General features: G+C 34.1%; 2 protein-coding genes across 2 annotated transcripts; both read left to right on the top strand.

Annotated features, from left to right (window-relative positions):
• The first annotated feature begins 6,486 nt into the window (after positions 1-6,486).
• Positions 6,487-8,717, top strand: LOC145560347 (expansin-A20-like). Its single transcript, XM_081621601.1, has 3 exons — positions 6,487-6,897; positions 7,242-7,560; positions 8,118-8,717. Exons 1-3 carry the CDS (start codon positions 6,741-6,743, stop codon positions 8,428-8,430), a joined length of 789 nt encoding a protein of 262 aa, XP_081477727.1. The 5' UTR covers positions 6,487-6,740; the 3' UTR covers positions 8,431-8,717.
• Positions 8,718-9,496: 779 nt separating this feature from the next.
• On the top strand, positions 9,497-15,132 carry LOC145558986 (glutamate--tRNA ligase, chloroplastic/mitochondrial-like). Its single transcript, XM_081620368.1, has 13 exons — positions 9,497-9,819; positions 9,930-10,048; positions 10,866-10,987; positions 11,506-11,688; positions 12,256-12,374; positions 12,528-12,576; positions 12,692-12,793; positions 12,893-12,995; positions 13,095-13,158; positions 13,346-13,460; positions 13,926-14,026; positions 14,467-14,623; positions 14,712-15,132. The coding sequence occupies exons 1-13, from the start codon at positions 9,557-9,559 to the stop codon at positions 14,940-14,942; spliced, it is 1,728 nt and encodes a 575-aa protein (XP_081476494.1). The 5' UTR covers positions 9,497-9,556; the 3' UTR covers positions 14,943-15,132.
• The last annotated feature ends 426 nt before the right edge of the window (positions 15,133-15,558 follow it).

Genomic DNA, 15,558 nt, shown 5'->3' with positions numbered 1-15,558 from the left:
CCTGTGTCCTCTTTGCTGCACACACAAAAATATGCCCATCCGAGTCTCTTAGCACAACAACCCCAAGACCCGAGGAGTGAGGGGATGGAGGGATGGTTGGTCCCTCCATCTCCCCCCCATGTGATGGGGGTTCGACTCCTCACAACCTCACTCCTGAGATAGGATGGGGCCCCTCCCCGTAGTTTACCGATAAAAAAAAAAAAAAAAAAAAAAAAAAAAAAAAAAAGAAGAAAACAACCCCAAGACCCGTTGTCCTTTCTTTTCCTTTGATTTGAGTTGGTTATGCTTTTACGTATTGACTACCCGTGCGAGGTTACAATTACTCATTTTATACTCTTCTATTGGTATGTCCTCTTATATTCATCTGTTAAAACACTTCATATTTTCAAGTGTTAGTACGGTGTATATATGTAGGGCTTGTTCTCATTTAGGCCCTGTTCTATTCACCTTTAAAAAACAATATATTAAGTAAAAATAATTTTAGTTCAGTATAAATAAGTTCAGTTCAGTAAAAATAAGTTTAATTCAGTAAAATTCAGTTTCCTTAAAGAAGAATTATAATAGAAAATCAGTAAAAATAATTTAAGTTCAGCAAAAATAATTTAAGTTCAGTAAAATTAATTTAAGTTCAGTAAAAAATAATTTAAGTTCAGCAAAAATAATTTCAGTTCAGTAAAAATAATTTCAATTCAACAAAATTAAGGTGAAGATGGAGAACAGGGCTTGACTGAACTGAACTGAACTGATTATTTTATAAGAGAAGGAAATTAGGGGCTGAACTGAACTGAACTGAAATGAATATTATATAAGAGAAGGAAATTAGGAACTGAACTTAGTATTAGATACTCCTGGATCACGGTACTCCACTACTCCATACCCAATATACTTGAGTTATTTTGCCTAAGTCTTATGTTATTTTGCATAAAACCTTGTGTGATTTTGCTAAAATAATATGTTATTCACTTATTTACTTTAACATCATGTATATATAAAAACAACATGCATTTATTAAAATAACATGTACTTATTTAAAAAAAATAATGTATATATAAATTGAAATAATAAGAGCTTCACATCAAAATAACATGAATTTTATAAATCTAGAGTACGCAAAAAGATCAATGTTTAAAAAAAAAATGCAAAAATAAAATAACATATACTTATATTAGAATAACATATATATATATATATATATATATATATATATATATATATATATATATATATATATATATATATATATATATATATATATATATATATATATATATATATATATATTGAAATAACAATAAATTCATATTAAAATAACATAAATTTAATAAACTTGGAGTACCATGCACCATAGTACTCCAAGAGTAGCATAGAATTTGCGCTGAACTGAGCTGAACTGAACTGAACTGAGCTGAACTGAACAGAACTAAGCTGAATTGAACTGAACTGAATTTCAACGTAAGAGAACGGACCCGTAAGTTGGAAAATATTAGTATGTTTTTTTGACATGAAATAATAGGGAGATTAGTGGGGACAAAATATCAAAAGTAACTAATATGAATAGAACAAATAAAAGGAATTGCGGTAGGAGTATTTCATGTGTACCCTTTATAAATTATAATCCTTCTTTGACATGTATGCAAACAACAAATGTAACTAGCTTTAAGAAACATGATGAGGTTTTGACCATTGGATATTTAGTAGTGTATTTTTTTTTTGCTCATAAATAACCACTTGTAAAATAAATTCAACTAAACTTGACTTGTGCTGTATATTTAGAAGTACTTATAAGTTATAACGCATGCAAATACAAACTTGTGTGCGTATGTGATTCAAATACTTATGGTGTGTTCTATAACGTGTTCATCGGCTTATATCATACAGAGTATTATTTGGTAATAATTGGGATGAAATATGCCTTTCATAGGAGATGATTGCTAGTAAACTTTAACACAAATATTTAATAACATCCGGTTTACACTAAATTAGTGTAAATCGGGCTGGGCATGTAACTTCATCAACTCTAAGTCATGGAGTCAACGCCGAAGTCAGCCGGACCACCGCCGAAAAAAACACCCACCGCCAAACCACCAACCCTGTCGCCACTCCCAGCTGCCGCGCCACTATCGAACTCCCTTAGCATCTCCCAATAATCCGGCCGAACTCCGATCTATTGTTCCTTGTAGATCGTCATCTCAAATTTTTGTAAAAATATAAGTCACTTTTGTATAAAAAAAAGGGTCACTTTTATAAGAAAAAAGGGTCACTTTTATGGAAAAAAAGGTCACTTTTGTGAAAATATGGGTCACTTTTATAATAAAAAAGGGTCACTTTTGTAAGTAAAAAGGGTCACTTTTCGAAAAATGTTTGATGTACAATAAAATTATTGTAAAACGGGGGCATGTAAAAGTTTTTGAAACTTTAATTGATGATGAAGCGAAAAACCATCTCTATAATGTGAACTTGCAGATTCAGATTTTATTGACATCTCATGTGATATCAGGAAGTTTTAAATGATTTGATCTCCCTAATTGCTTTCCATAATTAGTGAATACAATAATATCCTAAAATAATTCTTAAAACACTTGCTCATACAACAAATCATCACCAATACGAGAAGTATAAATTCCACAAAGTTCTTCATAGACTTGTAAAAATCACCCACATTTTCATTTTTTTTTTTTTTTGATAGGCAAACAATTTTTATCCCCTGATATATTTCGCAAAAATAAAAAAATAAAACACTTGGTGAGCAAGTAATTATTTTTTTTTTTTTAATGAAAAATTCATGATCATAATCCTTCCTTAAACCTCTCTCACCTCCAAAAACCCCCCAAACTTTTAAAATTCTCAATTTCTCAACAAACTAACACCCCCTAAAAAAACCCAATTTAAAAATTCCAACTTTCAATCATAAATTGATAAATACACCAAAAACAACACAAACCCATAAAATTAACCAATCTTTTAAAAAATTAAAATTGTCAATTTCCTCAAAATTTTTGCAAACTGCCATATACACCACCGCCATAAAAACAAAAACTTAGAGAGAGAAAAAAAACACAAAAAAGTAGAGAGAAACAAAATGGAGGCATGTATGATTGAGTGTACAAGGAAGTTAGCAATTTGGTACACCAGAACATTCAAGCCAATTATGACCCACGAAGAATTAGAACCCATAATGGCGACATTGGGCTTTACGGCCCAACCAGAAACACCAGCCGTGAACGGCGTCGCTTGGAAGGAGTATCTGTACGTCGCTAGTGGTTATCGGAGTTTATCGCCGGATTCTCCGTTACCGAAGCCGAAACTTCCGTGTCAATTAATTAACGGTCGTCGTAGAATTGACGGTTTACATATTTACACGTATCGTGCTTTCATTGACGCCGTCAATTTTTACCTTGAAATGGAATTTATCTCCGATGTTTTTCATGTCAGGTTGTTTTTCTCTCTCTTTTCCTCTGTTTTTGGTACACGTTTCTTAATTTTTGTTGTTAATTAAAGTTGATTAATTTGCTTAATTGTGGGAGAAAATTAAGGGGGTTTAAAATTGGATTCGAAAATTTGATTATTCGAAGGAATAACAATTTGGAAAACATGACTGTGGATTGTTCTGGGGCTAAGAATTTTGACTTGGTTGCGAAGAAACATGGAATTTCGACATTGTTATTTTATGGGTCCATACATAGTTAATATACTTTCTCTTTCCTTATTTAATTGTCTTATTTGACTTTTTACGGAGTATAGTCTTTAAAAAATTGTTACTCATATAGTAAACTCAAATTATATGAGTAAAGTATACTCCGTAATATTAAATGAGGACGAGGTAGCCATGAGTTGGATTTTACTATCTGTAGTTATTTATGGAGTATTAGAAAAGATAATTTACTTGTTTGTTTTTTTCCTAAGAAAAATATATGAGTAATTTAGCTTCAATCAATTCAATTCTGCTCCAATCAGTTCAGTAAATGTGAATAGTCCTTAAGTTTTCACCCAAATTATAATTGGTAAATAAATAAATAAATAACACTTATATTCACCCAAATTATACTTGGTCAACACAAATTATACTTGGTCAACACAAATTATACTATAGAGCTTTTTTTTAACAAACAACCAAACACTTATATTCGAGTGATCATATCATAAATGTTGGTGATATCTCAAATGATAAGGTCAAATAACAGCCAATTAGTCATGAAATCCATGAATTTATCATGTTAGCAAGGTTTTAGTCATATCCTTTGTGTTGCTTAGGTGTTATTTACTGGATTACTAATAAGGTACTTTTTTGTATTTTAAAGATTGTCTCATTGCAATTTTATGATCACTTGAAAATCTTTTAATTTATCTTGAGTTTTCATTAAATTCATAAGAAATTATGAAGTCATCACTTGGAATTTAAATGAATTTGTGTCAATGAATTTTTGTTATAATATTCCATAAGCCTTATATAAATTTATCACGTATGAAAAATGAAAATATTTATGTTTTTAAATGCAATTTATAGGTTGTAAAAAAGTCAAATTGAGCAATTTTTATTGAATAAATAAAATATTAGTCTAGTACGGAGTAGAATAAAATGAAGCTACGCTTATGTTAGGTCATGTGTTTAAATAGTGCCTCTTCCATTTGTAATTACTCTGTAATATGATGCTCTTTTCGGGTAGTTTGAAAAACTTGGATCTTGTATGAATGTACAATATGATGCACTTTGATAGAGCCATGGTCCATATCTAAATAAAGAAGTGGGTCTCACTAGATTTGATAAATGTGAAGGTCAATTTTCCTGACTTGTCCATATAAAAAGCAACATCGTGCTCTCAATGTCTTTGTTGCTCATTTTGTACAAGTATCTTAGAAAACATGTGTATCTTGCTATGATACATGTTGAGGGCTTGAAACTACGTAAATTTTTGTAACTTTGTTAGTCTAGGATGTTAACTCGAATTTGTTTTGCGTAGGGGAATGCCGCTTCAAGCAATGTTTGATCGGAACAAGAAATTTCGTAGAATGGATGAAAACGGAAGTGTGTTTGTTTACAAAGAAGGAACCCTGGATCAAGCTTCCTTCAACCAATACCACAAGAACAATAATGTTGATAGTAGCAACGACGAGCATAGCTCGATCATCATTCGAAACAAGGGCAACGACGTCTCTATTGGCAAACTCGTTCCCCTGAAGGATATTATCGTTTTCATGGGTTTTGTTCCATAAAGAAATTGTAACTGAAATACATTTGGCAAAGGAAATTGTCATCCTTTCTGGTACATTTTGTGATGTATAGATTAGTAGATGTAGGAGTTCGTTAGTTCAGGAAATTCTTTGGATAGTTATTTGTAGCTTACTATACATGAATTGATGTATGTTTTTCTATTGAAGGTCAATAGAATATGGAAAATGAAATTTTGTTGATGCCTTGGGCGGGCCAATACAAATTACTTCCATGTTTTTTTATTCTTCTTGAAAATTTGAGTGTCTTGAATAACTCTAAAACCTTGACAAAGGTATGTAATTTGATCCTAAGTCAACATATATTAATAAAATCAACAAATAAGAACACATATATTACGTGGTTCACTATTGATGAGTAAGATAGTCTATTTACACAATAGTGGTTAGGTTAAATTTTAGTCAAATCTACCGTGACGGTTGGCTTAACTGATTCAAGGCATATTCTGACAACAATTGGCAAAGATAGGAACCATAAAAAAAATGTCTATGAGCTTACAAAAAAAAATGTCTATGAGCTTACAATCGGTTATTTCTTTTTTTTTTTTCTTTTCTTTTTTTTTTTTTTTTTTTTTTTAATTTATAATTTTTATGGAAGATTAGTCAGAGCATCATTATACACCATATGGGTGAAAAACCCTCCTCCCCTTGACCATTGCACTATATATGATTAAAATGCAAAAAAGATACACACATTCTTACGCAACAATGAGACAGAACAATAGTTTATATACTTGTCTCTGCCCAAAATTTACCAAGTACCAAGGAAGAATGCAACAAAACTTACCACAACTCCACAAGGCCACTAGTAACATCATTGTGAAAAAACCAACCACCTTATAGGAAGGGTTTGGGAAACAAAGCCCCACGCAAACTCCAAACAATAATACAATTTGGGCTACTCGATACTAACATGAATACTACAGAGTAAATCGAAAGGATTATGACCTTACAAATACAAAATCGAAAGGGTTACAACCTTATAAATTACACCAAGTATGTACCTATACGGAGTATAATTTTTCTCAAATTCGCATACTCGTAGTAGAAGCTAGTGTATAAGTGTAATGACTAATCATATCATCTCAAAATACACAGGGTGTAACAAAGTGGAGTAGTTTCCGCAAAAATAATCAAACACTCAAAAGTCCACATTTTTCTCCAACATATTGGTCCTACAAATTCCCTCTCCTAAAAAGAAGATTTCAAGTTTCTTCTTTTTTTTTGTTTGTGTATAAAACCCCTCAAAAAACCCCAAATTGTTTCTCCGGATTCCTACTTAATTTAAAGACTTTTAGCTTACCTTGTGTCTGCCACCCCCAGAAAAGCTGCTACTTCTGAAATGTACTCTACATGAAGTAGTAATTAATCAACCTTTAAACCCAGAAAAATCCCCACTTTTTTGACTCATTTTCCTCAAATTTGAGAAACCCTCTTTCTCTCTCAAAGATCTCTCATTAATCCCTAAGAAAGAAAGGAAAAGAAACTAACTTTTTTGTTTTTTCTCTTCAAAAATGAGCACAACCCTTCAATCTGCATTTTTCTGCTTAATTTTACTGCAATCCACCATTTTTACTGCTTTAAGTTATGATGATTTTGAGCCCCCAGATGATGAATGGGAGTCTGCTACTGCTACTTACATCAAAGAAGCAAATGGGTCTATTATTGTTGGTAACTTTTTTTTACTCCTATTTCCACAATTTATTTCTTTGTTATTGTTATTTTGTAGATTATACTTTGCACTGTGGAAATTTGAAAATTTATTAAAAATGAGAACTTTGATTTTGTATCTGCACTACATTTTCTTTGGGTGGGTAGTGTAATTTGAACTAGTAATGTGACAACTAAATCCAGGTGAAGTAAGGACCTAACAATAGTTAACATTAAACAACCATGTTCACATTTTTACATTTCTGACATTTTACATATTGTTACATTTACATGAATTTCTCATTAAATGGTACTCAAATTTAGTGGAAATGTAGTAATTTTGAGACAAATTTGTCCCTAAACAGAAGGGGCATGTGGGTATGGTGACCTTCACAAGGCAACATATGGAAGATATGGGACAGGACTAAGCACAATATTGTTCAACAGAGGGAGTAGTTGTGGAGCTTGTTTTGAGGTCAGATGTATTGATCATATTAAATGGTGTCTGCCTGGGAGTCCTGCAGTTGTCGTAACCGTCACCGATTTCTGTGCTCCAAACTATGGTCTAGCTTCTGATTATGGTGGCTGGTGTAATTTTCCTCGCCAGCATTTTGAAATGTCTGAAGATGCATTTACTGAAATTGCTGTCAAATCTGCTGATTTAATTCCAATTCAGTACAGGAGGTAACAGATTTCCCTAAAACTTATCCTTTGATTTTGCAATATGAATGTGGATTGTTAGCTAGATGTTCTTTTTAGTCATTGTGTTTCATAGCACTAGTCTTGAGTTTTTGGGATTGTGTTGTAGAGCTGGCAAAAATTGAACGGAGCCAATAATTGGCTAACATAGAGTTGTAATGACTCAAATTTGTTAAAAGCTGAACTCAATAAACCAGAATAGGCTAAATAGCTGGCAAAATTAGCCAGACTGAAAATATTGGCTTTTTACGCGATTTTATGAACCAAGCTCGAACAAAATTTGCTAGAGACTAGCTTAACGATCTAGTGTGATGGGTTTCAAGCTGTCTAAACAGCCACAGGCTACAGTTAAACACTCCAAAATTAGGCAGCAATGTAGACTAGGAGGTGCCATGTTGATTAGTCTTGGTTTATACTTTATAACATAAAGTAGCTTACAATGCCACTTCATTCTTAGTTTACAAATGAAACATCTTCTCTTTATTGTTGCAAGAACTATGATTTTGCTGAAAGAGTCAAGGAAACGGTGAAATTTGATGCAGGGTGGAGTGTGAAAGAGACGGTGGGATGAAATTTACAGTGACTGGAAATGCCAACCTTTACCAAGTTCTTATCACGAATGTGGGACTGGATGGTGAAGTAACAGGAGTGAAAATCAAAGGCTCGAGAACAGGATGGATACCGATGGCAAGAAACTGGGGGCAACTTTGGCAATGTAATATCAATCTTAAAGGGCAATCGCTCTCATTTGAGGTAACTACCAGCAGTGGGAAATCAGTGACTTCCTATAATGTGGCTCCTAGAAACTGGCAGTTTGATCAGACATTTGAAGGCAAACAAATTTACAATTATTAGCAAAAAAAATGAAGGAATTTGAAACTGTTGGTGGCATTTTTAGTTTATTGGCTTCAAAGAGGCCTAGAATTTGTAAACTACTAGTATTAAGGAACATATAGTAATTAAATGAAAAGCTATGAACTTCTGCTACACAACTTTTTTTTTTTTTGTGATTGCTGCTTTATATTGCTTTATTTATGATATTCAAAGCTCTTTATGAATTAAACCTCATGATGAGATCTCCACTGAGAGCCTGAGAAGTTGGCTGCTTTTGGCTACTTTGGTCCATCACAAATGAAGTGATGTGTTGATCTGAAAAGAAAAGGTTTAATTTGTTAGGCAACTAATAAAAGCCGAAATGCCTTAAATATGTTATTAGATGAGCAAACTGCCTTTCGACTCAAGGTAGGGTACTATTGACATGTTGCTTTCTGCTTCCAATTGTTGGATGATCATCTATACGACTATACATTTAGGCTAATCTGGAGAATATATTGTGATTATTGTCTAGCTCTCTCTCTTGTTAAAGACTGAATAATTTCCAACCATCTTTTATGGTTGTCTTGTTGATGTGTTGTAATGAAGTTTGGGTTTAATTTTAATGGTATACCTAAATGTTACGAAGTAAATAGTTATTCATATACATGCTTTGGATGCATAAAATAGTTTGTACTTTTCGATTTTGTGTTAATAGAGGTCCTTGGTGGCTTCAAACAAACTACAACGTATAGTAGTAAACTAGTACTTCTATACAATTGTGCAATGACTTTCCGTAAGAACAAATCTGACAAACCGACTTGATCCTATTTAAAATTAATTTGACTTGAATTAAAATAGCTCGAGATATACCTGATCAACTAACCAATCAAACAAAGTCGAAAGAAAATACTTTCTCACAAACTTGAAATTGACCCAACCTAACCGGAAGTTTTTATTTACCCATATCTTGTACGCTCTTTATGAATATCTTACCTCCGATCACCTATTCACCTCACCCATACACGAGTAGTACCACGGTGACATAGGTTTGACTTGCTTTGACCATAATCACTTTTGTTATCCTCACCAAATTGCCCAACAAGGAAAGAGAAAAACTCAGATAAAAACAACCGAGTAAAACCCAAGATATCCTCCAATATAAAAAATGGCGACCATGTTAGGAACGCCATGGATAAGAATCAAGGTCGTACCAGATTTCCACTCCCCTATTTTCCGGCAATCTTCCCTCTCTCTCCACCGCAGCTTCCGCCGTCACTTCCGCCGTAATTTCTCGATTTCCGCTTCTTCCGATTCTCCTTTTCCGAGGAAGAATGACGGCGAAATCAGAGTTCGATTCGCTCCTTCTCCCACCGGAAATCTTCACGTCGGAGGCGCAAGAACTGCTCTCTTCAATTACCTCTTTGCTAGGTTAGTGCAGATTTTTGTTCATTTCAAGATTTATCTCTCTCTCTTTTTTTTTTTTTTTTTTTTTTTTTTTTTTGCGAATTTTGAATTTTCTGGAATTTTTGGTAAATTAGGTCAAAAGGTGGGAAATTTGTTCTGAGAATTGAGGATACTGATTTAGAAAGATCGACGAAGGAGTCTGAAGAGGCTTTGTTGCGTGATCTTACCTGGCTTGGTCTTAATTGGGATGAAGGTATCTTAATTTTTGCTGCATTTCGGTTCTAGGTTTAAATTTTGCTTTTGCTTTTGATTTTTAATTTTAATTTCTATAATTGATGTTGGTGTAGTTAACTTAGCATTCATGGTAGAGTTTAATTCACTCAGCTGATATGCATCTTGAGCTAACAAGTTAGTGAAAAATGTTAAATGTGTTGCTAGATTTAGCCACAAGGGTCCAGTGTTAGCGTCAAATACATTGTCTAAGATAGTATGAATTTCGGATTTTATGACAAAAATACGCGTTGGTTAGTGTTATTAGTGGTATTTAGTCATTGGACCATTAGGGCTGCATATGTTGTTTTTCAACATTGTAATGAATCAGTATATTTATTTTTGATGTACAAGGTAGAGTATAAAGACTATAAACCCCTGGAATGATGTTGGAAATTTTGTACCTCTCACATTAAGTTTCAAATGTACTTCCGGATTTTGGACATGAATAGTGATATAAGTCATCTTGTTTCTTCAATGAGACCCTTTAAGTATGCTTACCGAGTCCACCACAAGCTTTAGTTACTTTGATACTAGTATATAAGGATATATGCATTTGTACTAACTGATTTTGGAATATGCACCTCTAATATGTGAACTTTGGAATTTGGTTGGGTATGAGGAATGGTTTTAATGATTGAGTTTCTTACTTTGTCCTATGAAGGATTTTTTTGTTCATTTTTAACTTATTTTTCTCGGTATTTGAATATCATTTTCATTTGTTATACATTGTATTGTTAAGTTGCAAGATACAGTGTAAACTTGCCAGAAATGATTGTGATGCTGTTTGCTATATGCAGGTCCTGGAGTTGGTGGAGACTATGGTCCATATAGACAATCTGAAAGAAACAGTCTGTACAAGCAATATGCTAATAAGCTTTTAGACTCTGGTTATGTTTATCGGTGCTTCTGCTCTAACGAGGTAACTTAATCTGGGTTGTATGGGCTATTGAGTTAATGTGGTACATTCTTGGCCTTGATTATGAGTGGTGACATGAAAGATAAAATTGATTATTAAAGGATAGTTGTAACAAAAAAATTCTGTTGGCAGAACAAACCAGATTATATCAAAAGAAGAATTAATTGAATAGACTTGCACATGGATATTACTCTTCATTACTCAAGAATAATTTACTTATAAATGGCATCTATGACGAGTAAGTACTGATTCATGGGGCGCAGAACTTAAAACAGAGTGTAGGAGATTTATCATCTAGTATTTACTGATGTAATACGGAGTAATATTTCAGTGTTGGGATTGGCCATTGTATTTTAGCTGTTAACTCTATTTTGTCTGAAACTGAGGTGTATTGTTTTGCTCGACTGTTACATTGCAGTTACACACTTACACTATCATTATGAATTTGACTTGTTGCTGCTTCAAAGAAATGTTGATAATATGTTGAGTTCAGGTTCTAAGGCTATGTATGTGTCGATTAGGAACTTGAAAAAATGAAGGAGACTGCAAAACTGAAAGGATTGCCACCAGTATACAATGGAAAATGGGCCACTGCCAGTGATGTTGATGTAAAGGAAGAGCTGGAAAAGGGATCCCCATTTACGTACCGATTTCGTGTACCCAAGGATGGGAGTCTCAAAATTGATGACCTTATTCGAGGAGAAGTATGTATTTTTTTTTATTGCCCTAAAATTAGTCAATCACAGCATATAGCTATTATTATATACCCCCTTTGTCTGGAAGTATGAAAACATAAATGATTTATCATTTCTGCGAACAATTTCTGAACCATCATTTAACTTCCAAATATGTTTCCACTTATATGGAGTGACCAAGAGGGGATGGGAAAGAGACAACTATCATAAAGGGTATTTCAGTGACTGTATAGTTAATTATTTAGGATGGTTTTGTTCCTTGTGACATTAACTACTGGACAGAGGGAATGTATTTCAATGAATTAGTGATTCAACTTGTCCCAGAAAATATAGTCCATGTTTGAACCAGGTTTAGCTGACATTTTTCTTCCTTCAGTTTTCCTGTCTTTTCTTTGGCTTTACCTTGCATTTAGCTAGATGCTTGTTTGTCCAATATTTATTTAGCATTAGGTTACCTTGCCTACTAAAGCGAGGCAAGAAAATATTAAAGCTTTGACTAGTATTTGAATAACATAATAGAGTTTGGCAATTCGTGGTTTCAACAAGGTGTTAAAAGTGTTTGATAGCATAATGAAGGTTAGGTGGAACTTGGATACCCTTGGAGATTTTGTGATCATGCGGAGTAATGGGCAACCTGTGTACAACTTCTGTGTCACAGTTGATGATGCGACAATGGCCATTTCACATGTTATCAGGTGAAGTTCATCTAGACGTGATGCTATCCCGGTGTATCTTTTCTCTTGCCCTTGTATTCTTCTTGCATCTTGATAAATCGTGTTTCTCCTGCCCGTTAGCAAATGGAGGGTGTCAATTGCTGAACCTTAATCTTTTTTTAACCTGCTTATCAGAGCGGAGGAGCATCTACCTAATACACTGAGGCAGGCATTAATATACAAGGTGATGTCTGGTGTCTCTAGGATCTTTTCTTTGTTTCTTTTGATCTCTGGCTGCCTATCTCTTCCAACTGTCAAGAAAACTGAATATTGGAATCTTTGTAATGCTCTACTTACAGGCTCTAGGGTTTCCTATGCCCAACTTTGCCCATGTTTCTTTAATTCTTGCACCTGATCGAAGCAAACTATCTAAGCGTCATGGTGCGACTTCAGTGGGTCAGGTTTGTGGCGAAGAACAAATTTTTAAAATTTTATGCTAGCATAATGGTCTGGAATCTGGATTGATACAGTCATTGAATATTTTTGAATTCGACAAACAGTTCAGGGAGATGGGATACCTGCCTCAGGCTCTGGTGAACTTCTTGTCGTTATTGGGCTGGGGGGATGGTACTGAAAATGAATTTTACACTATTGAGCAACTTGGTTAGTTACTCTCACCCTATATAAGCTTGTTGAACTGCTCCAGGAAATGTCATTTTTGTTAATTTTCATTTGTGTGAGTATTGTTTCATGTGATTGCAGTGGAAAAGTTCACTATAGAACGTGTAAATAAGAGTGGAGCTATATTTGACACTACTAAATTGAGGTAAATTTGAAGCTAACTGTCATTTTGTTGACTTTATGCACTGGATCTTGCATTTCGATCTAGTTTCTTCAGTTTCTTGTTTACTTGTAGGCCACATGGATTCTGTAGCAGAATATAGTCGTCGGGATAAATTGCAGTTCCTGTTTACTGACATTTTTTATTTGGATCTTGTTCATGGAAACATCAGGTGGATGAATGGGCAGTACTTGCGAGCTTTGCCATCAGATGAGTTGAATAAAGTTGTTGGAGAGCATTGGAAGAGTAGTGGCATCCTCAATGAATCCGAGGGACTGTTTATAGAAGTAAGTAAAGTGTATTTTTGAAATAGAGAGGGAGAAACTAATTTGATTTGCCTACATTTAGTTTACAATATATGATGTGCACTTCTATAGCCTAAATGAGTTGCTCACATGAAAAAAAAAAAAAATTGAACTTATGATCTGTCTTGTGAATGATGTATTATCTATTTCTCCCTCCATCTAAAATTAATAAGCACAACCAAAGTACTTCCTTCGTTTCCTTTTACTTGCAACACAACCTCATGGCACACACTTTGAGGAAAAGATTTAATACCCCATTGAGGCTGTGTTGCTATTATAGAAAACAGAGGAAGTATATCAATTTCAAAGTTTATAAACTGCAATTACAATTCATCACCACTTGCTAGGGAATATAATAGAGTTGATTTAATTGTGTAACTATGCAACTTATTAATTAATTATTTAATCAGATGTTAAGAATCTGAGATGGTTAAACTGTGTGAGCAGGAGGCTGTTGCATTGCTGAAGGATGGACTTGAGTTAGTACCAGAATCAGACAAATTGCTTTCAAACTTGCTATCGTATCCGTTAAGTGAAACTCTTGCAAGGTACTTTGTGAATTTTTAATCCTTGATTGAAGTTTGATTTAGTGGTATAAATGTTTGATTGTGCCTTCTCAGCTCATGTCCTGTGGGAATTTCTAAATGCAAATTTAGCCTTTGTATCTCTGTATGGAAGTTGTACTTGCTAATACTAGTGCTTGTTTTAAATTTATAATGGGTGCGCAGCAGTTATTAAACAGTTTAACAATCAAGAGTGTTAAGTCATACTATATACTGAATTGAAGCTATTACATAGTTTCTTAATCCTATTCTCATAATTAATCATTGATGTTATTTTTGAGAAAATTTGCCACTAAGGGAATTGCAAAACTGTGTCTAAAACACTATGCTGGAACTTGAAGAAGACAAGTAATGCTTGGTTCAGCTCTTTGAATGAATTTGTGTATTCATAAGATTTTTGATGTTGCTTAAATTATCCTTTGTAGTTCTGAAGCTAAGCCAGTTCTTGAAGATGGGCTTTCTGATGTGGCAGCCAGTCTCTTAGCAGCACATGACAGTGGTGAGCTCAGTGCAGCTCTCCAAGAAGGCCATTCTGGCTGGAAAAAGTGGGTCAAGGGTTTTGGGAATTCATTAAAGCGCAAGGTATTTTTAACCCCGTTGAGGTGATATGATTCTGTGTCTTCCCTTTCCTCTCTTTCTGATCTTATCTCACTGGAATATGTCATGGCAGGGTAAAGCCCTCTTTATGCCCCTCCGAGTGTTGCTGACAGGAAAGCTCCATGGTCCAGATATGGGAGCTAGTATTGTTCTGTTGCATCAAGCGGGGACTACTGGTATTGTAAATCCTCAATTTGGGTTCATAACATTAGATGAAAGGTTCAAAATGCTTCGGGAATTGGACTGGGAGTCATTTAAAGCAGACTCTTCTGCACCCGAACCAGCTACCACTGCAGCACTTTGAGATAAAACAGAATTTGGCACTTTTCCCTATTTCCACAGCCAAGTTTTGCAATTTTGACCTCGAAGAGTAGCGATGCCTATTTTGCAGCTTCATTTTACTAGGCTTTTGTATTTGAAACTGGTTGATAGAAATAAAAACATATTGAATCTTAAGTATTACACATTTACACAGCAATTGGCTGCCTGGTTTACGACTTACGAGTACTGACCTGTCAGTTGTTCAGACTTATATGTTTCAGACAATTCTTGACGATGTAAGGTGAAATTGTGTATACATGGAACTTTCCATACCTCTCCATAAGTGTTTGGTAGAACATCAGAGCAAGTGATGGCAAATTGGTAACAACCGATCTCCACTGACCCAGTCTTTTTATTTGAGTAATTCAAATTGGTCTATTTTTTGTTTTAGTTGCAGAGTCATGACCAACTTGGTATCATTAAGAATCTCTCATAAGAAGACCAAGTAAAGTCTGCTCTATTGGATTCAGAGTACTTAACAGCGCAAATAAGTACACTTGAACAGTTTTAAAATTAGCCTGACCATTCAAATATGTGACCCAATAAATCTATAATAGTTAATACTTCATAGGACTCAATATATTTATGAGGTACGTTGC

This window comes from Chenopodium album, chromosome 9 (assembly GCF_948465745.1).
Source record: "Chenopodium album chromosome 9, dcCheAlbu1.1, whole genome shotgun sequence".
Taxonomy (NCBI): domain Eukaryota; kingdom Viridiplantae; phylum Streptophyta; class Magnoliopsida; order Caryophyllales; family Amaranthaceae; genus Chenopodium; species Chenopodium album.
Note: the sequence above shows the minus strand (reverse complement) of the source record. Positions and strands in the feature narration are given on the sequence as shown.